This window comes from Callithrix jacchus, chromosome 2 (genome assembly GCF_049354715.1).
Source record: "Callithrix jacchus isolate 240 chromosome 2, calJac240_pri, whole genome shotgun sequence".
Lineage (NCBI taxonomy): Eukaryota > Metazoa > Chordata > Mammalia > Primates > Cebidae > Callithrix > Callithrix jacchus.
Window position 1 is genome coordinate 113,490,998 of NC_133503.1, and position 20,051 is coordinate 113,511,048.

The 20,051-nt window shown below is 39.9% G+C and overlaps 1 protein-coding gene across 1 annotated transcript in view; it reads left to right on the forward strand.

Moving 5' to 3' along the window:
- LIX1 (limb and CNS expressed 1) overlaps nucleotides 1–15,940 on the forward strand; it is a 51,259-nt gene extending 35,319 nt beyond the window's left edge. The window contains exons 3-6 of the mRNA XM_002744751.6: nucleotides 169–309; nucleotides 2,709–2,804; nucleotides 10,991–11,068; nucleotides 12,825–15,940. Of these exons, the coding sequence (XP_002744797.1) occupies nucleotides 169–309; nucleotides 2,709–2,804; nucleotides 10,991–11,068; nucleotides 12,825–13,112 (603 nt within the window). The 3' untranslated portion in view covers nucleotides 13,113–15,940. The remainder of the gene's footprint in view (nucleotides 1–168; nucleotides 310–2,708; nucleotides 2,805–10,990; nucleotides 11,069–12,824) is intronic.
- The last annotated feature ends 4,111 nt before the right edge of the window (nucleotides 15,941–20,051 follow it).

The following is a 20,051-nucleotide window of genomic DNA, read 5'->3' on the forward strand; positions in this document are numbered from 1 at the left end:
GCTGAAAGAAAATCTGCCTGATCTTCAGGGAAATTAGCAATGTATATAAAAAGAATAGATGTGGACAGTAAATGCATAAATAGAAATGTCCAGAGACCCATTGATATAGGAGTGAAATGGTGAAATACTAAATCCTTGAATGACTCTTTTTTTCCTTCCCTTCTCAAGTGCTGCTTAAGTAGAGCTGAGGCCAGGCGGGATGCAGCTAAAGTGGCCCTGATCAACTCCCTCTTCAATGAGCTGCCCTCTCGCAGGATCACCAAGGAATTCATTATGGAAAGTGTTCAGGAAGCAGTAGCCTCCACCAGCGTGAGTACCCACCAGGAAGGGGAGGAGGAGATGGCTGCATTGAGAATTCTAAAGCATTTGAATCAGGAGAGATGCTAACATGAGCAAATTCTTTTCTTTTTTTGAGACAGAGTCTCTCTCTGTCAACAGGCTGGAGTGCAGTGGTATTATCTCAGCTCACTGCATCCTCTGTCTCCCGGGTTCAAGCAATTCTCCTGCCTCAGCTTCCCAAGTAGCTGGGACTACAGCATGCGCCACCACGCCCAGCTAATGTGCCACCGTGCCCAGCTAATTTTTGTATGTTTTAGTAGAGACAGGGTTTCACCATGTTGACCATGATGATCTCAATCTCTTGACCTCATGATCTGCCCACCTCAGCCTCCCAAAGTAATGGGATTACAGGTATGAGCCACCGCACCTGGCCAGCAAATTCCTATTTAAAGAATTCTGTAGATTCAATTTTTACCCATTAAATTGTTAATTTTCAGGAAAAAAGAATACTTACATTGGAAATCATAAAATTCACACATCTCAATAATTTTTTTAATCTCTCTGGATCACAATTAATCAACCTTCAAATCAAGGTAGATCATTGGATCCACCTCGATATGTTAAGTGAATGTTTGCTTTTTGAGGAGTGTTGACTCTTTTAGGGTCTGAGAACACATAGAGTGGAAAACTGCTTTAATCTAGTGAACAACTAGCTCCGTTTTCCCCAGATCATGGAAATCATCTCAAGTATTTACTGAAAGTGCCAGGTCCCCAGCCATTGTGGGGCCCTACAATCTGCATTTTTAAGGAAATATGGACTGTTTCGATGTGGAAAAAAACCATATGCTCAATATGTGTTAGCTGTTAGAGTTACTATGGTTAATATCAATTACCTCTTCGGAGAGCTTTGAAAATTTCTGTAATGAACACAATTAAATGCAAAAGGCTTTAAGAGAAAAACAACCTGTCTTAAAAATTAGATAGTACTTTTTTTTCTTTTTTAAGCAATACAGAACAGGATACTTGTTCCATGAATGATCTGGAGCTCCCAACTCCCATTTCTTCCAGACTATAAGACAAGGAAGAAGCCTTGGGTCCCCACCTGTGGCAAGTATCTCCCTGTGTGCTCAAGGGCAGGAACCTGGCATTACCAAAGAGATTAGCTACCTCTGGCTTGCCTTTAGCACAGATAAACCCCACCTGAGATTTCCTTCTCTGTTTGCCCTAACTAGAAAGGCACTGTCATTCTGGTGCAGCTGCTGATGATGAAGGAAACACTATCAGACTAGATGTGGCCCTTTTCCCCTCATAAATCTTCTTATCGCTAAAGGAGAGATAAGGAAGGAGCTGGGGAAGAAGAGTGATTGACTTGGCTGGGAGATGGCAGGGAGTTCTGTTCTGTATCTGGTCTGAGGATGAAAGGAAGCCTTTATTTGCCGGTCTTGTAAATTTCAAGAGCTTGTGAGGAAGAGAGGTTTGGAAAATGATGCCTGATTTATATAAGTGTGAAATTTATTCAGGAGCAGGGAAGGGCCGTCAGTGTAAAAGTAATTTATCATTTTTTTAATGGAAATTTCTAAGGAAACAGAATATATATGGTTTGCATGCTTCTAGATGGATTTCCTCTGGGATATTTAAAAAGCCCACATAAATATTTCAGCAGCAGTGTGTTAATGTTACTACATTCAAAAGCTATAAATTTGCTGCTATCTGATGCTGGCACTTGTTTTTTCAGTCTCAAAGTCACCATTGCCCACCTTCCCAGGAATCCACATCCATAGCATACGGAAGGGCTGGCCCAAAGGCCATACCAGAGTTGTCTTAGCTTCTCAGCACCACTCCCCACACCCAAACTGAAAGGGAATTTCATTTCTACCCATCACCCACCCACCTTGTTTCCTAAAGATTAAGTGATACAGGAGTGAAAAAATATAAACCATGATCCATGTCTCCAGGCTAAACACCAGCATATTACGAAAAGGTCCTATTAAGAATCACAGCAGTAAAATACGAATGGTCCACACAACTGACGAATTCTTTCCATGTCAGTTATATAATCTTGCCTGGTTATCATTGGAATCAGAGCAAAGTCGTGTTTCAAGATTTCAATAACCAATGAAGGCAGCCTCAGAGCTCACCCATGCAAATATTAACACTACCACCAACAAACCCTGTGCAATCATACAGAAATGTCTTCTTTTGGAAAATTATTCTATCAGCGAGTATATAACAGCATTCTAATCAAAAGCTCAATTCAAATTGATTACAAAACCTTCAAATCAACTGGAGACTTGGTTGTAGAATGAACATCTGTTTGGGTTATAACAACAATAGAAGGCTTGCTATGTGGTCACAGAATTAATTTGTGACCATTCTCAAAGAAGAGGAGGAAAAATCAGTAATTTCTTTTCTCTGCATTCTTTCCCAAGGGCACTTTAGATGATGCAGATGACCCCAGCACCAGTGTTGGAGCCTATCACTACATGCTGGAGTCAAATATGGGGAAGACCATGCTGGAGTTTCAGGTATCTCGCCTGTATGCCACATGTTTATTTGATTATCCAATCCAGAAGCCTAAGAGAAATGCAGCTCCTATCACTAACATCTCCTGACCCAATAATCTTTTGGTATGAAGTGTTTTTGGTCATTTTAAATTAACCCTCTTGGAATCCAGCATGGTAGCCACATTTCATAGGCCTAAAGAAATAAGCAATCGGCCGGGCGCGGTGGCTCAAGCCTGTAATCCCAGCACTTTGGGAGGCCGAGGCGGGTGGATCACAAGGTCAACAGATGGAGACCATCCTGGTCAACATGGTGAAACCCCGTCTCTACTAAAATTACAAAAAATTAGCTGGGCACGGTGGCGCGTGCCTGTAATCCCAGCTGCTCGGGGAGGCTGAGGCAGGAGAATTGCCTGAACCCAGGAGGCGGAGATTGCGGTGAGCCGAGATCGCGCCATTGCACTCCAGCCTGGGTAACAAGAGCGAAACTCCGTCTCAAAAAAAAAAAAGAAAGAAGCAATCAGGAAACAATCTTTGCATTTATAAAGAAAAGTAAAAGAGAAATCCAAGAAATAGGTGAGGTACACCACATTCTTACGATTCTATAACATTTCACCAGCCCTTCAGTACAAACTTCCCCCTTAAACCAATTCAAACAGTTTGAAATGTTGGTTGTTACCATCTGCTTCTTAATTATCAGAAGTTCTATGACTTCTGAAAGTTTCTGCAGTGCATATTGAACAACACCCTCCTTGAGTCTGGTTTTCTATTAAACAAGTTCTGCCACCTCCTATCATCAACCAAATCAAAAAAAATTAACAATATGTAACCCCTTTTCATCCACTGCTGACAAATAACAAGAGCTTAGGAACAATATTACCTATTATTTCTAAAATATACTGTTAATAACAATAGTAATAACAGCTGACACTGATGGATGCTTAGTTTGGCCCATGCTTAGTATTTAACAAATAGTATCCTAGTTTAACACTCATAATAACTGTATGAGGTAGATACTATCGTTACCCTCATGTTATCATTGAAGGATGGCAGAGCTAAGGTTCAGGATCAGGTAGTCTGATCTCTGAACTCACACATATGACTATTATCCTATATTGATCTGGACAGTTAGAAATTTAGTAGTGATTGAGCATGAAATGTGCTTCCCTCTAAAAAACTTAATTCCAGTGCAGTTCAACTGAACATCTATACATATGCAATGCTGGTAGGAATCAAAATGCAATATAACAAACAGACTTCACCCCTAGAAATTCTGTTTTCTTAGGTTATATTCCAAGAAGTACTCAGAGGTATAAGGTTTCATGGGCAAAAACGTTCCTCACGGTACAATTTACAATGGTGAGCTGAGCCCTTCTGAAGCCACAACTTTTAAATACCTTCTTTGGTGCCTTTCAAACTCCTTTCCTGACCACAGTGGTATAACCACTTCTCAGATGGATATGGCCCCCCTGCACATTTTAAAAAAATAAATATTATCTACTAGCCTTCTGTATGAGTGCAGCAAAAATGCTTTTTCTTCACCCATCCTAAATCTTGGTCATCCAGTTTTATCCTTAAGTGGCCATGGTCTTACTGACCTGCGACATCGCCTGTCTTGGTTAGGAAGCAACAAGGTATCCTTTAAGCCTATCCTCTGAAGTGAACGGAGTGCATGTCAGCTCAGTGGCTCTGACCCAGGCTCTACAGTGGTCTGGCCAGTTTAAGCCTAGCTCTGCTCCTTACCTCAAAATCTATTTCCTCATTTGTGTGTAAATCAGAGAGAATAATACTACCTTCCTCACAGTGCTACTGTGAGGATTAAATGGATGATATGGGTAGCATCCAAAAGAGTGCCTGAGGTATGGTGAATGCTCAGTGCAGTGAACAACCGTTATTATATGTATTTCTGAAGGACTCTTTGCTTGAAATGCCAGCAGCTACTGGATAGATTTTGTTGACAACTTTGTCTAACCTAGCTCTATTTGAGCCTGCACAAAATGGTTCAGGGACCCTATTCTAGGATAAAAGAGTCAATCTGTAAAAGGTCCTTTTTTTCATAACAATCTAAAATTAAACAGAGGGAAATCTTTTTTTAAAAAAGAGGTGTCCTTTCAAGAGAAAACATACAAACTTTAAAAAAACATACATACAGACATATGTGTGAAGTCTGCTCTACCACTTGCCATCTATGAACTTGTCCATTCTGAGACTCAGTTTTCTCATCTGTAAAATAGAAATAATCATGCCCATTTTGTAGGACTTTTTCTGTGGGACTTAAGTAGCGTGACATTTATAAAACATCTGGCATAATGCTTCCCCCAAGCAGGAATTTCATTGAATTCCTCTTCCTCCTCCAAATAATATTTTACTTCTTTTATTATGGAATGAACACTGCCTACCCCAGTACATAGTAGCTTGTATGTGATTTTGTGCTGTTTTTGGAAAAATTAAGAATAATTTTCAATGTGATTGGTTTAGTCTGCCAAAGATGGGGGAAGGTGAGATTCAAAAAAAGAAAAATTCTTAAAATTCCTTCCAAGTACTATGAAAGGCTCTACTCAACCCTCTTTTAGTAATACTTTAATTGCTTTGCTATAGGCTATGTGTTTTCTGTGTGGTCTGTAGTAAGGTGTTTAAATTTGTGAAATAATAATTTGAATCCGACTGTGGACATGCTTCATAAATTCTCCTAAAGGAGTCTGGATACAGGATGGGAACAAAGGAAAAGGAAGATGTGAGGGCAGGAAAATCCAAACTCCCTTCCTCAGGAGGAGGGCCTGTGGAGTGCATCCCTTTTCCTTCCACCAGCCCAAGTTTGCCTGCTGGGACCTGGCACATTCCTTAGTGGCCTGGGTTAAATACATCTGCTTGTGTCTACACATAATGGGAATTGACTTCAGACCTGGGCTGTTTCTGCAGCCAACACAGCAATTCAGTACCCCTGGTGGGTAATAGATGTGTGTTTGTATCTAGCTATGGATGACTCTACCATATAAAAACAAGGCTGGTGTCTCCAGACTGCCCTCAGGCTTTCAAGGGGGGGCATCCTGCAGCCAGCACTCAGAGGAAACCTGATAGGACTCTGCTTACCTTCACTTCGTGGGAGGGAAGCCGGAATGCCTGTTTCGAGGTAGCTTTGCCATAGAGAAAACTGCCTGCTGTTTGCGGGAGGGTTGGGAGCAGCACTAGTCACTGGGTCTTGTCAAGGTCAGATTCTAGGCAGACTTTGACTGAAGCTGGTTAATATATTTATTCTGAAGCCTAATGCAATCCAAGGAAGAGTTGTTTATTTACATCTTTGCTAAATTCTCCAGGTTGCCTTTTAAAACCTCATCCCATAAACAAATTTCCTCTTAAATCCATTCTGTTGTTTGGGGAGATGGTGCCCACCTGTTTTTCAAGTTCTCCATTTACAGTGTTTGTTTTTCTTATTTCTGATGAATCACAGAGCCAAGCCAGTCTCCTAGACAGAGTTCCAAAAAGAAGCAGTGAGCATTTTCTCCCTAGAAGTAGCTGAAAAGCCAAACATTGTTTCTAACAGGAGGCAACACCAGGAAAGGCTGTGAGGACAGAGCCCCGTTGTTGTCTGTTTAAATGAAATGAATGACAAAATAAACCAGGAAAACTGTAGAGTGAGAGGTGCAACTGAAATTTTCCCAAAGAGGAAAGAAAACATACAGCATGATTCTTCATTCTATATTAAATATAATCTGCTAGCCAGGACCAGCTAGATAATTGGCCCAGCCCAGTGCAAAATGAAAATCCAGGGGCTCTTGTTCAAAAATTACCAAGAATTTCAAGACAGCAGAGCACTAAACCAAGTAGGGGCCCTGTACAACTGCACAGACCTCATGCCTGTGAAGCCGGGCTTGTCCCTGAGACAGAGCCACAAGAAGGGACCAGATGGGGTTAGGCAAGTGAGGCATTTGTCTTGGGTACAAAATTAAAAGGGATGCTTAAAAACTTCATAATCAGGATAAATAATATTATAATGCAATATTTTTTAAACTCAAAATTCATGCAAAAAATTCATGATAAACAAAATATGAGAATTATAAATAAAAGATTGTGAACATGTATAATTGGCCCCACTCACTTTAAATCTTACCTCACCTGCCTCACCTTATGAGGCCAACTTCTTGTTTTTCTAGTTGGTCCAGCCAGGCCCCTCAGGCTTCCAGATTACCCCACAAACAAAACACCATAGCCCAAAAGACTTCAGTGAGGAGTACAACAGACCCTCACAAGACAACACTAATTTCCTTTTTTCTTTTTTTTTCTGAGACAGAGTCTTGCTATTTTGCTCAGGCTGGGCTCAAAATCACAATATTCCTGCCTCAGCCTCCCTAATAGCTGGGACTACAGGCACATTCCACAGCTCCTGGCTATATTAATTCCTTTAGAGAAACAGAGCTTCTCCAGGTAGAAAGTGAGCCAGCAAACATGAGGCATCAGGAATTACTGGGAAACCAGCAAGGAGAACTCCACAGCAGCCCTCTCCTTGCCACTCTGCAATCATGCAAGGATTTCCAACGGAAACCGTCAGAGGCATGCAAAGATTTCCTGGGGTTGAGCTGAGATAGTTTTTCAAATAGTTTGGAAAAATTTGAAGATAGTGAATTTGGTCTTATGAGGAGAAATAAAGAAGTGAGACAAAAAATATGTGATAATATTTAAATATACTTTATATAATGATGGCAAGATGAATATCTCTACAGAGGACAAAAACTAGAGGGGATATAATGTAAGAAGTTGGAAAGGAGGTCATCTTCCCTAGGGAATTTTAAGAGCAACACTGAGGAAGTGGCAGTTGTGTTACCAGAGAGAAAAAAACGCTGCTTTGTGTTGGGATAGAAATTTAGACAAACCAGAGGTGGTGAGAAGGATGACCTTCATCCTGGACACAAAAACAGTTCAAGTCTCTTTGGGGACATTTTTAAAAGAGGAAGGTTGTCAAGGGGCATGAGAAAGTTTTGGTTCTGTTCACAGTAGAGTTGTGAATTCTAAAGTCTTAGGAGATTTTCAGGATGGAATGATAGTTGCTTATGGAGTGGAGACAGCAGTTAGTGTATAGGTAAAAAAGAGAGCCCAGAAGACCCCAGAGGAAGAAGAGTATGTTTCTGAGTCAACAATTCTCAGAGGATGAAACTAAGAGCCCTGTTAGCAATAGGCTCTTTCTCAAACTGGGCCACAGGACGCAAGGACAATGCAAAGATAGATAGCTATTGGAAGCCACAAAATAAATCCAGTATATGTGTCTGGGTTCTCAACTTTACATAAAGATTTAGGGTTGTGGGGGTCAGATGGAGGACTGGAGTGATATTTATTTTCTTTTTTGAGACAGAGTCTCTGTTGCCCAGGTGGGAGTGCAGTGGCATGATCGCAGCTCAGTGCAACCTCTGCCTCCCAGGTTCAAGCAATTCTCCTGCCTCAGCCTCCCAAGTAGCTGGGATGACAGGCACCACTACCATACCCTGCTAATTTTTTATTTTTAGTAGAAATGGGTTTTCACCATGTTGCCCAGGCTGGTCTCCAACTCCTGACCTCAAGTGATCCACCTGCCTCAGCCTCCCAAGTGCTGGGATTCTGGTGTAAGCCACTGCACCAGGCCAGTATTTGTTAATAGAATACACAATTTGACTGGATTCTTATAAAACATAAAACCAAAAAATTTTTCTTATTTACAAATATTGGGCCTCCTGTTATATCATAGAGACTGGTTCCCAAATATTAAAAAACAAACAAACAAACCTTCCTTCCTATTCATTTTGATGGGTTCAAAGTATTCAGTGAGTAGGTTTGTTAGTACGGTAGGAAGGACAGCGCAAATTTGCCATCCTCAGCCACTAGGGGTATTTTGATGGAAAGCCTGAGAAGAACAGCAGTGACAGCCAGATTGGATGAGATTTGGTTTCTAGAACAAAGCACTCCCACTTTTTCAAATTAGCATAGTGATGTAATGAAGTGAAAATCTGAACAAGGGCACGAAGATGTGGAGGAGAGGGGCCATGAGGGGATGGCATCCCTGGGCACTGGACCCAGGACCCTGGGCAGACAGGGAGGTCTCCATTTGGGGCAGAAGGAGCAGCCCAGCTGGAATTCATGTGTGTTTTAATTAGCAGACACAGTGGTTTTGCTTTTACTGAGGTGCCTGTGGGCTCTCAGAGTGCTTACTGTGCAGTGAACTTAGACAAAATGCCAAGCTGGATCTCTGACAGAAAAGAAGAAAAACTTTTTATTCTAACACCAGTTTTAGACATGAGAGAGGTGCTATTTGCTCTTCTAATACTCTGATAGCTTCAAACTTTACCAAATAATTTCAAGATGCCTAAAACCTCACTATGAGTCTCCCAATTTTCATAAGAGAAATATTTCCTGAGCAGGCAGTTGTAAAGACAGTTAATTAAAGTCAGCTTTTTTTTGTTTTGTTTTAAGAGATAAAATATTATGTTTCCCAGGCTGATCTCAAAACTTTTGGGCTCAATCAATTCTCCTGCCTCAGCCTCCCAAGTTGCTAGGACTATAGGCACACAACACCGTGCCCAGCTAAGAGCATTTTTGAATGGGCAGTAGGAACACCTGACTGTGTTAAGTTTTCATAACTATTTTTAAGACATGAAAGTTCCTTGATTGTATAGAGTAATTTTTCAATAATTATGTGGTGTGGTTATGCTTAATCTATAATAGATATCTGACAAAAAAATGTAAATGAAATGCAAATAACTTCAGTGGAAAACTTCTAATTGTAAGCACATTAGGAAAATGAAAATCTTCAGTATACTTATATACCTTAGCTTGCCCTTGATATCACAAAAGGCAAGGAAATGATGATGCTGATAGTCTGAATGCTGTGGTCAGGCCTGGCCTTGGATTTGGAACCTGTGGGTGAGTTTTAATGTCAATATAACTTTATTGTCTATATTTCAAGGCATTTTTCTTGACAGAATTTATAAATTCAGGAGTATTAAATAGTTTCTGTAGTTTATTCATTATATGTTTTCTATTGCCCAAAGACAAAATTTTAATAAATTTAATGATCTAGCTGACTTTTACTTGCAATTTTAGAATGGGTAACACCTCCTTCTGTAAAATAGAATGAGTGTTCTGATGGGCTGAGCAGAGGAAGTTGGCTTTAGGCAGAAAAGGGCTGAAAAATGTAGAAACAGAGGACAAAAAGTGGATTGGTCATTTCATAGTTACTTCTCTTATAAAGATTAAAGCAGAGGGGACCTATTTATTATGCTGGCTAAAAATAGCTTGCTTGGGGATTTGGCAATTATCTGTCTTTTTGTCCTGAATTCTAGGAAGCTCAGATAAACAGCTTCATTTCAGCATGAGCGATTCTATTTTGATTTGGCCTATTAGGCCTAAAGGGGTACCTCTGGCCAAACTAATGGCCTCTTATCAATGTTATTTAACTATATTTGTATGTTTATTTTTTGGCTTAAATTTTTTAAAGTTAAATTGTTTTCCTTAAGATATAACATAGTCACATGATTCAAAACTGTAAGTTTTACAAAATAATGTTACAAGGTCTCCCTCCTACTCCTGTCCCCCAGGAACTCCTCTGGTGTTTCAGAGACAGCTAATGTTACAAGATCCTTTTGTATCATACTGGAACCCTTCTAGGCATTTACAAGCAAGCATGTATTTAGGGATCTTCTTAATCAAATAGGAGCAGACAGCACACGGGGCTGTGTACCTTGCTTTTAACACATCACAGAATTCTATTTAAACTTATGGAATGTTCTCATCTTTATGATGGCTAAGTGTTCAGTAGTATGGACTATCACACTTGAGCCATTCCTCTAAAGGTGATCTTTTAAGATATTCTGTCTCGAGCAATTTTAAAAAACGATACGTTGTAAAACCTTGCCTATACACGATTTCTCATGTCCTGGTATATTTAAATAACTTCTTGAGTATAGAACTGTTCCGTGTAGTATTTTTAATGCTGAAAGACGTTTGTCAAGTATTTAGTCATTTCATTACACAAGTAATGTAATCTAATGCTATGGATATAGCAAAGGAGGGAGGGAAAAATGTTCCAGAAGCCTAGGGACCCCGGGATTGGGAAATTTCCAAAGTGTTGTGACAATATTGTGTATTCTGTTTCCTGATCTATTTGGGAATTAGAGTTATGCCCTGCTCAGCTCTCACCAACGCACATTTCTGCTTTGGAACCAATGATAGGTGTTTGGGTTTTGTAGGAGCTGATGACCATTTTTCAACTATTGCACTGGAACGGAAGCCTAAAAGCCCTTCGTGAAACAAAGTGTTCCCGACAGGTAAGATTTTCCAGTCAAGTCTAGGTTAGTGTTATATGAACTCAGTAGGTGGCTCATCATTTTCCTAAGACATTTTCTTTATTCTGATTTTTCCAAATATAAATTTGGTCTCTTATTTATTAAAAGCAGAGAACACATGAAGAAGTATATATAACAGTCTTATTGAGTCAGGGACTGACCAAATATATACATTAAAAGAACATTGGCTGGGCACAGGACTGATTTAGGTAGCTGTACTCAATGCAAATCAAAAGGATCATAAAGGCAGATGGCTTCTAAAGCAAATGCTGGACCTACTCCATACACCTCCCCTGCCTCCTTGGAACGTGTGCCCTCATGCACCTTCTGATGCAGAAACTTGAAAATGCACTGCTTCTGAAACCTCCTCACTGGAGGTTGGTGGTGGGAGAAGAGTATTTCCCACTCCTGCCAAAGTCCCCTGTAAACAACAGAAATGATTATAAAGGTTGTCAAGCCGGCATTTAATCACTCCCATTTTTTTGGTTTAGAAGTTTCTCCTTTATTTTTCAGAGACAGGGTCTCCTGGTTTCTTTGTTATTTATGAGGAGTACCCCTTCCTCCTTTTTTAATAGCTAATGTAAACCCCCTCCTGGGTATTTAATGGTTTTCACCTGTTGTTCTCCAAGATTTATCCTTCCTCTACCCACCATTAGAATGTTGTTTATTTCTGAAAATTTCCTAATAGGATTTGTATGAGGAAGAAAACCTTTAGGAGTTAGCGAGGTGAAGGTGGATGTAAGGAGCCTTCCATGCATTGCAGCCCCCAGTTTTTAGTTGTTCTTTGCTTAGAAAGTCTAGGTTTCACTTGTCAAAGATGGAAAATAAATGAGTAGCTGACAATGGCTTTGGTTTTTTTTGTTTTTTCCATTTTCTTTGATTTTACAAAAGGCCTTTGAAATATGCTAGTTGGGTTATAAACACTTTTCCATGATTGTTTTTAATTTTTAAAGTCATAAATGCATACCATATGCTCTTGAAAATAAAAATAAGCAATGCCTTCACTCCACATGATCAATTCTACATATGACGTTATTATGTACTGATGAATTTTTCACACAAGAATTGACAGGCAGTAACTAATTATTAAATTGTTTGCGAAAGTAAAAGACAATGTACCATGCTGGTATCATTATAATATCAATAATGGAGATGTCTACCTTCCATCATACATTCCTAAACTCCCTTCTGTAGTTACTGCAAGGATTTGGACCGTCTTTCTTGTGCTAACAGCACAGTTGATTTTCCTGGTTTCTAAGTCTTGCCCTAAATTAAGAGCTTCCTGCTTTCTTCAGTGGATTTGACCAAACCCCATTCTGCCCAAGTCCCACTGTAGGGCTACTTCCCTCTCTCTATCTTGCCAAAGGAAATAATGCTGAGCAGCAGGTTTCAATGAATAAATGAGGCCGTATTCATACCAATTGTTGCAGGAATCTATTTTCAGTGAATGACTTATTTTTCTAGAGATGGCAGAGCTGTGTTTTGTGAACATTATCGAGTCATTCCTGGTGGTGTATTTGGACTCAACCTGGAGTGGTGTGCTTTGTTTGCTAGGCCAACTTAGCCCTTCATTCCCTTTACAGAAGTAAACCAGTGGGTTTTGGTTTCAGTTTTTGAACATGAGAGAGGCTGGGTTGTTGATAAAACCCTAATGGATGTGGGGAGCAGGGGGAAGCATGTGGACAGGTGCCTGTGTTGCTCTTTACTGACACCCTGAACCTTGTTTCTTGGCCCCTAGGAAGTCATCTCCTACTATTCTCAGTATTCTCTAGATGAAAAGATGCGCAGCCACATGGCCCTGGACTGGATCATGAAGGAGCGGGAGGCGCCAGGGATTGTCTCTCAAGAGCTACGAACGGCCCTCAGGCAGTTGGAGGAAGCCAGGAAAGCAGGACAAGAACTACGGTTTTACAAAGAAAAGAAAGAAATCCTGAGCTTAGCCCTGACTCAGATCTGCAGTGACCCTGACACTTCCTCACCCAGTGATGATCAGCTGAGTCTCACAGCCCTATGCAGCTATCACTAGCAAGGCCAGGCCCCAGGTGCCCCCAGTGATGGCAGAGGCCAGACTCTAGCATTAGGAGTCTCAGTGAAGAGGTCTTCAGAGGCTCTAGCATCTTTAGCTACTACCTGAAGGCTGTCCTAAGCCTCTCCACACAATGCATTTACAGAGTATGAGAGTTGTAGGACCCTTAACAAGTCCCAACAAGCCACCCAATATGTTTGTTTCCATGACACTCTCCATAGTTACAGCTCAGGATGAAAGGATAGACACAGAATTGTTTGAAAAAACATTTTCCAGGCCTAGCTCCAACCTAAAGCCTGATTGACATGTGCCTTGCTAGACTATATAAGTTGTTTCAAAGAATAGGTCCAAGATAGCATTGCCCAAAAGAACAGCACCCAGAACTAGGTGAAGTAGCATGACAGCAGTTTTTAAAAAATACTTAGGATTAAATAAATAATACTGATTGTTTTTAAAAATATGCAAGGATCAGAGTCTTTTTCTAAGCTTTGTAAGCTAAGCAATAGTTTATGTCCTATGAGATACACTCCAAAGCTCCAGTGGAAATTCTATTAAGACATCCCACCCAAAGATCTTGAAATAGTAATAGTATGAAAATACTAAATAAAATTAATGTTTAAAATGTTTTGTAATAATAATTTTTATAAAACCCATACTGTTCTGTATTTGGGGATAAATATCACCTAGAAAAGTAGCTTCACTCTTATTCCTCAAGAATTAATATCCCATTTTTATGAGTCTTGCAGTCGATTATGTTCATTTTCAATTTGCAAATAGATAACCTAAACTAATTTGTTCTTACTTCTGCCACTGCAAACATAGCTACAGGGAGCAAACTTGATAGCATTTTAAAGATTAAAACATTTTGAAAAATTATTAGCATGTAACAAAGAATGCTTGCATTTGATTAGTTTCACCAGCATTTGAAAGCAGGAATCCTTAGCTTTCAAATGTAGTATCGTTATTAAATTTAAGTAACTGGAATCTTCTCTAAAGGAGGGATGACATTGCTGTTGCTATTTGACTCATCAATATGGGTCAATCAACTGATCAAAAAATCAAAAGCCAATAAAAACTTTTTTTTTTCTTTTTTTTTTGTAGTAGAGATGGGATTTCATTATGTCACCCAGGCTGGTCTCAAACTCCTGAGCTTAAGCCATCTGCCTGCCTCTGCCTCCCAAAGTGCTGAGATTACAGGTGTGAGGAACTATTTCCTGGCCTAAAATAATTTTTAGATAGTTCCTGATCACTCAAATTTAAGAATGTCCACAATGTCAATATTAAATGCTCATAGGTATTTCCATATCTATAACATGAAAAGGATTATTCTGGATTTTATCCAGTAGTTCAAATTAAAGAAAACGTTTTTCTCAATTTAAAAAAATTTCTTTTTCTTTTGTTTGTGCAAGTGCACACTACCTTCACTGAAAGCAAAACCATTATAATTAAAGTTTACAAAATATAATATTTTAACTTCATATCTATTAAGTATGTACAAAGGTAACTATCACTCCTTAAATCACATAAAAACTACTGTAAGTGCTCATGTATTTTGGAATTAGCATTGATAATAAAAGATCATTATGTATCACATATCTCACACCAGGAGAAAATTTAGCTATGTAATTGTCCCACTTTAATATCTTTTAAAGGTAATAGTAATTTTCAACACATTTTATTTTAAAACATTATTTTAACAAGAGTTATGTTTCTCTCCACAATGAGGCTAAATGTTACCTAGAAAAGAATTTTATTCCCTTATATTCCTGAAAAAGAATCAGAATGAACATTTTTATGTTGAATAAATTTTAAAATTTAGGAAATTTTCTATTGAAAGTTAATTTTTTTCAAAAAGTCATTACTCTTTACACTGTCATTTCCAAAAAGCCACAATTTCCCATGCCGGATGTGATTAAAGTTAGGCAGCCTTTACTGCATTTGCAGCCTTTGACAATTATCTCCTCAAACTGACACCACCTTAATTAGATGCAGGGACAGGGATCAGATGAGACAATATCAAATTGACTTTGTCCTACAAGTTACAAACTGCACCCATTCTGTAAATTGAATACAGTGGTTCTCCCTTGGTCATTGTCAGTTTTTCCTGCCCAGTCAAAACTGCCCATTCTTCCTGGAATGGTATGAAAGCTTCAGCAAAAGAAAAGAATCTTTGCTGGTCCCTTTAACGCTCAATTGATAGTAAATGAATTTCAGCTGAGACACAGGGCTGCCAGTATATCATATAAACATCTTGATAGCCTAGAGAAAAGAGGGTTGAAGAGCAAAGCAGATTTTTTTTTTTTTTCCTTTTCTATATCTTGTGCGGAACACCACACTGTGATAAAGGGGACTAGAGTGGAAGCTTCCCTGTTTAAATATATGAAGTTCTGGGTCCTAGCCTTTTTGGTTATAAACCATTTGAGACCCTGATAAAAGCTATAAATCATCTCCTAGGAAAATAGAACAAAATATATACATTCAAATTACACATTTCCAGAGTATATGTGCCCCCTCTCCCGCACCAACAAAGTCCATGTATTGCCCTAGGGGTCCTTAGATTCCTGTTTAGAACTGGTGGTTTTGAACACAACACATAGGGTCAAACTTTACATCAGGGATCCAACATAACTCAGACATAGCCCAGGTGGCCTGTCATAATCCTAAATCCAAAATTGCACTGTATTTGACAAGAGATAGTTTAATGTCCACCCAATCCAAATTTACCATATTATTGTTTTGGAAAAGGAGGTTTAAAACAAATTAGTCACTAAACTTGTGTGAATGGGTCAGAAACTACAGATTTAATAAAGTTATACCTCTAATGTTCAGAATTGGGTTGTCTATTTGTTCAAAAGCTATAGTTCACTCCTATTTTTGCTATTAAATTTACCTATTTCTAGAAAAGTAAAATAATTAAACCATAGATATTTCTGAAATGCTGTCTATCAACTATGAATCTGATCAGCTAAGTCTCAGGAAAAAGAGAATCAAAAGCATAAAGGTTTAACATTTTTCTGTTTCTTTAGAGAAAGTCTTTAAAGCCAGAAGTATTGTTGTAGTTAACTTTCTGTCTAGCTGAGATGCTTTAGAGAATTCTGAGTTCTATTATGCCATGCCTTTCTTTTTATGCAAAGGACAAAAGAAGCCGAACTAATAATATTTTTATACCATATATGAAGGTAAATATTAGTTCAGATACTCTTATATATTGTTGATTTTTTGTTTGTTTGTTTTGATTTATGGAAATGTAAATATCAAGGTTTCCTCTATAGTCTCCATCCTAAAAGGCTCACATTAAGACTGGTTTTAATCGCTTCTCAGCCTTTTGGCTAAGATCAAGTGAAGACTGTTTTTAGCCAAAGCTCTAAGAAAATGTCCTTCTCCTTATAACAGTGGTTCTCAATTTTGGCTGCACTTCAGAAATACCCAGGGAACTCTGAAAATCCTAAATGTCCACATTGTACCCAAACTAATTATCTCAGACTCTGGGAGTGGAGCGCAGTCATCAGTATGTTCTAAAGCTCCCCAGGCAGTTCTAACTTGCAGAAGGTTGATAACCACTGCTCTCTCCCGAAGTACTGGCTCAGAGGTCTATGCCTAACCAGTGGGAACTTTTACTCCACTTGACCTTGGCCTCAAACTCAAATGTGGAGCTTTTCTGAGCTAGGTAGGAGCAAATTTTTTTTGCTTGGATAAGAGGTCTCTCCTGGAACCCAGGACTAAAGCAGGGCAAGTACACACACATGTGTATACATGCACAAACACCCCTTAGTTGAGCAGGAGAGCCAGATTCTGCCCCAGGGTCCAGGCTCTCTTTCTCAGATATAATAGATAACATTCTGCACCAGAATCATATATGGTACTTGTTTAAAAATACAACTACCTACGCTGCACCTTAGACCTGGCGACCAAATTCCAGGAGAGGGTCTGGATTATGTACCACTTTACCAGGTGTTTCTGATCACACTTCAGCTTGAGATCTTCTGGGTTAAAGTTACCTAACACATCCTTTACTGGGCAGCACAGCCCTGCCTTCTGTAGAGAGAGCACAGAAAGGAATAAAGGAATGTGTGAAAGGTTGCCTCTCACCCCTCCTGGAAGCTAGAGAGAAGAAGGGGCAAAGGGATGTGTTGCATTTACCTCCCAAATGAGCAGCACCCACTCTTTGATCACTTCGGCCCCAACATTTGGTATTACTTTTAATCCCTTTCCTAGAAATCATAAACATATCTATCAGCTCGTGGTCAAAGTCACTTTTTAAAATCTAACTAAGTCCCAGTAACACTTTCCTCTTTGGAGCAAAGTAGGTGGTGACAAAGGTGAGCAGAAGTTTCTTTTGAAAGCTATTGATTCTTTAGTGTTGTTAGTTCCCGGTCAGAAGTCCCAAATTGCCACCTACTTATAGGCAGTTCCTGATTTTCACACCAACTGTGCTCCACAAGTCCATTTGTAAGTCCATTAGTTCAACTGTGAGGATAATACATTTTCTATAGGATCAAGGTCATAAATGGTGGTAAGTTTCCCAGACCAGCCTATACAGGCCATAGGCCATTGTGACCTATGGGACCCAGTGCAGCTCTGGGTTGTGAGTGGGCATAGGAAGGTAGCACAAGGAGCAGCTGGGGGTCTAGGACATCATACGAAAACGCCTCTCTGGAGTGTATTTCTCAGTTTCAGACTGGTTCTCCAGACACCCCCTTTATTTTTCCTTTGTCCCCTCATAGATTAGCTTGCCGACCCCCACCCACTCCCATGACCTATCGTCTCTTCTGATCATGGCTTTTTCTACTTTTTGATTTGCTAAGGAAGACATGATTTTTTCTCCTGCCTTTCCTACAAAACTTTTGAAAGTGTCTGAGTTAGTACCACTAGAAACAGGAACATCTGGGTAACCTGAAAATGGCAGCCACTAAGCTTCTCCTCAGAATCTATTTTTACCAGGGCCTGTGAGGAAAGACATGAGCACATAAGGCAAAACTGTGCGAGACAGGATAGCCATGGAGTATGACCCAGTCACCCAGACCTCGAGGTTCCTGCTTCTCTGGTGTTGGCTTCACATGATGTTGCCCTGTTCTGATCTCAGCTAGCTACCCCATAGGCCAGCCAGTGATTCTGGGTAATCTGGCTTCAAACCACAAACTGGACCAATAAGTCTGTTCTCTCAGGGATGTAAACTAAAACGCAGGGAAGAAATTGGCCAGTTGGAGTTGGAGGCTGAAGTGGAAAGAGTCTGCCAACAAGAGCTGTGGTCTCTGCAGGTGGAAGGGATGAAGAAGCAGGAACCATGAGTCAGCAAAGAAAGCTGATGAGTAGAAAGGGGAGAAGTTTCTTGGTGTAGGGAGCAGTTGCAGAGAGAGGCAGACACAGGTGATGATGAGGCCCAGGAGGGCATGATGATGATGAAGAACTGCTGGCCCATGTGCCCTGCAATAACCTTTCCTTGGTTTCAAGGATCACATACCTCGCAACCAACGAAATCCCACTGTATTAGTCCATTTTCACACTGCTGATAAAGATATACCTGAAACTGGATAATTACAAAAGAAAGAGTTTTAATGGACTTACAGTTCCATGTGGCTGGAGAGGCCTCACAATCATGGCAGAAGGCAAGGAGGAACAAGTCACATCTTACATAAATGGCAGCAAGAAAAGAGAGAGCTTGTGCAGAGAAACTGCCATTTTTAAAACCATCAGATCTCGTGAGACTTATTCACTATCACGAGAACAGCAGGGGAAAGCCCCACCCCCAGGATTCAATTATCTCCCACAGGGCCCCTCCCACAACACATGGGAATTATGGGAGCTACAAGATGAGAATTGGGTGGGGAGACAGAGCCAAACCATATCACCCACCTTACTCATTTCAGAGCAAAGCCACACTTTATTAGTCTGGTCTTTTCAATCTAAGAAAAGACCAAAAACCTGACACAAGGAAGATGTTCAAGCGACAGAAATGCTGCTAAGAAAACAAGATTTAAGACTGGTGCAGGGTTAACTTTCTCCTCACCCACTGCCCTCTTATTTCAATGTTAGGTCTCATGCTATCAGGAGTTCTCCCCAACTCTGAAATAAACATATGTATTATGTGCTAACCATACTGTTCTTGCTCCATAAATAGAAATTCCTGTGTTCTCACATTCCACAGGAGGTTTGACTACAGGGGGAAAATAGAATTCTATTTTTACAGAGATAGAATTCATAACTTCAACTATTTGTTGTCTTCTTCAAAAATTAATCACCTGGGGAAATTAATAACATGTTATGACCATACTCAAAAGTGCCATCTTTGCCAAAGACATTCCTGTCACTAACTCCCTTGAGAATGGTTCCCTGAGTCTGCATGAGCAAAAAAAAAAAAAAAAAAAAAGCAGTCTCTTGTAGGCTGAAAGACCTCAGCATCCTGAATGAACCAGTTCATCTCAACTATCAGGCCAAACACTTAGTCGGTGCTCAGTGTTGAGTGGAAATCTGTCATAAATGTCTTGATACCCTCCTCTTCACTTTTTGAGGAAGAACCATATCTGGTTCTAGTCTGCTGGTTTATTTCAGGACTCACTTGGTTGCAAGATAGGAGCCCAAATCAACCTGCTAGGCAAATAGAGAGGTTAGGGTTCATGATACAAAATAGTCCCAGGAGAGTTTCTGCTTCAAGTATACCTGGATCAAGGCACAGAAATCAGGACTTAGTCTCATTATGTAGATATACACACATGTACATATCCATGGATCTCATCACTCACGTCTTAAATCTGCTTCCTTTTATGTTGGCTCCATTTTTTAAGCAGGCTCTGTGTTTGCAGCAGCAGGTGGAAGCCAGTAGCTTCATGCTTATATCATAGCAGGATGAGAAATTCTCCTACCAACAGTTGAAATCCAAGTACCAGAACTGAATGCCATCATGGTGTTTCAGTCATGTGTCCATCCTGAATCAATGACTGT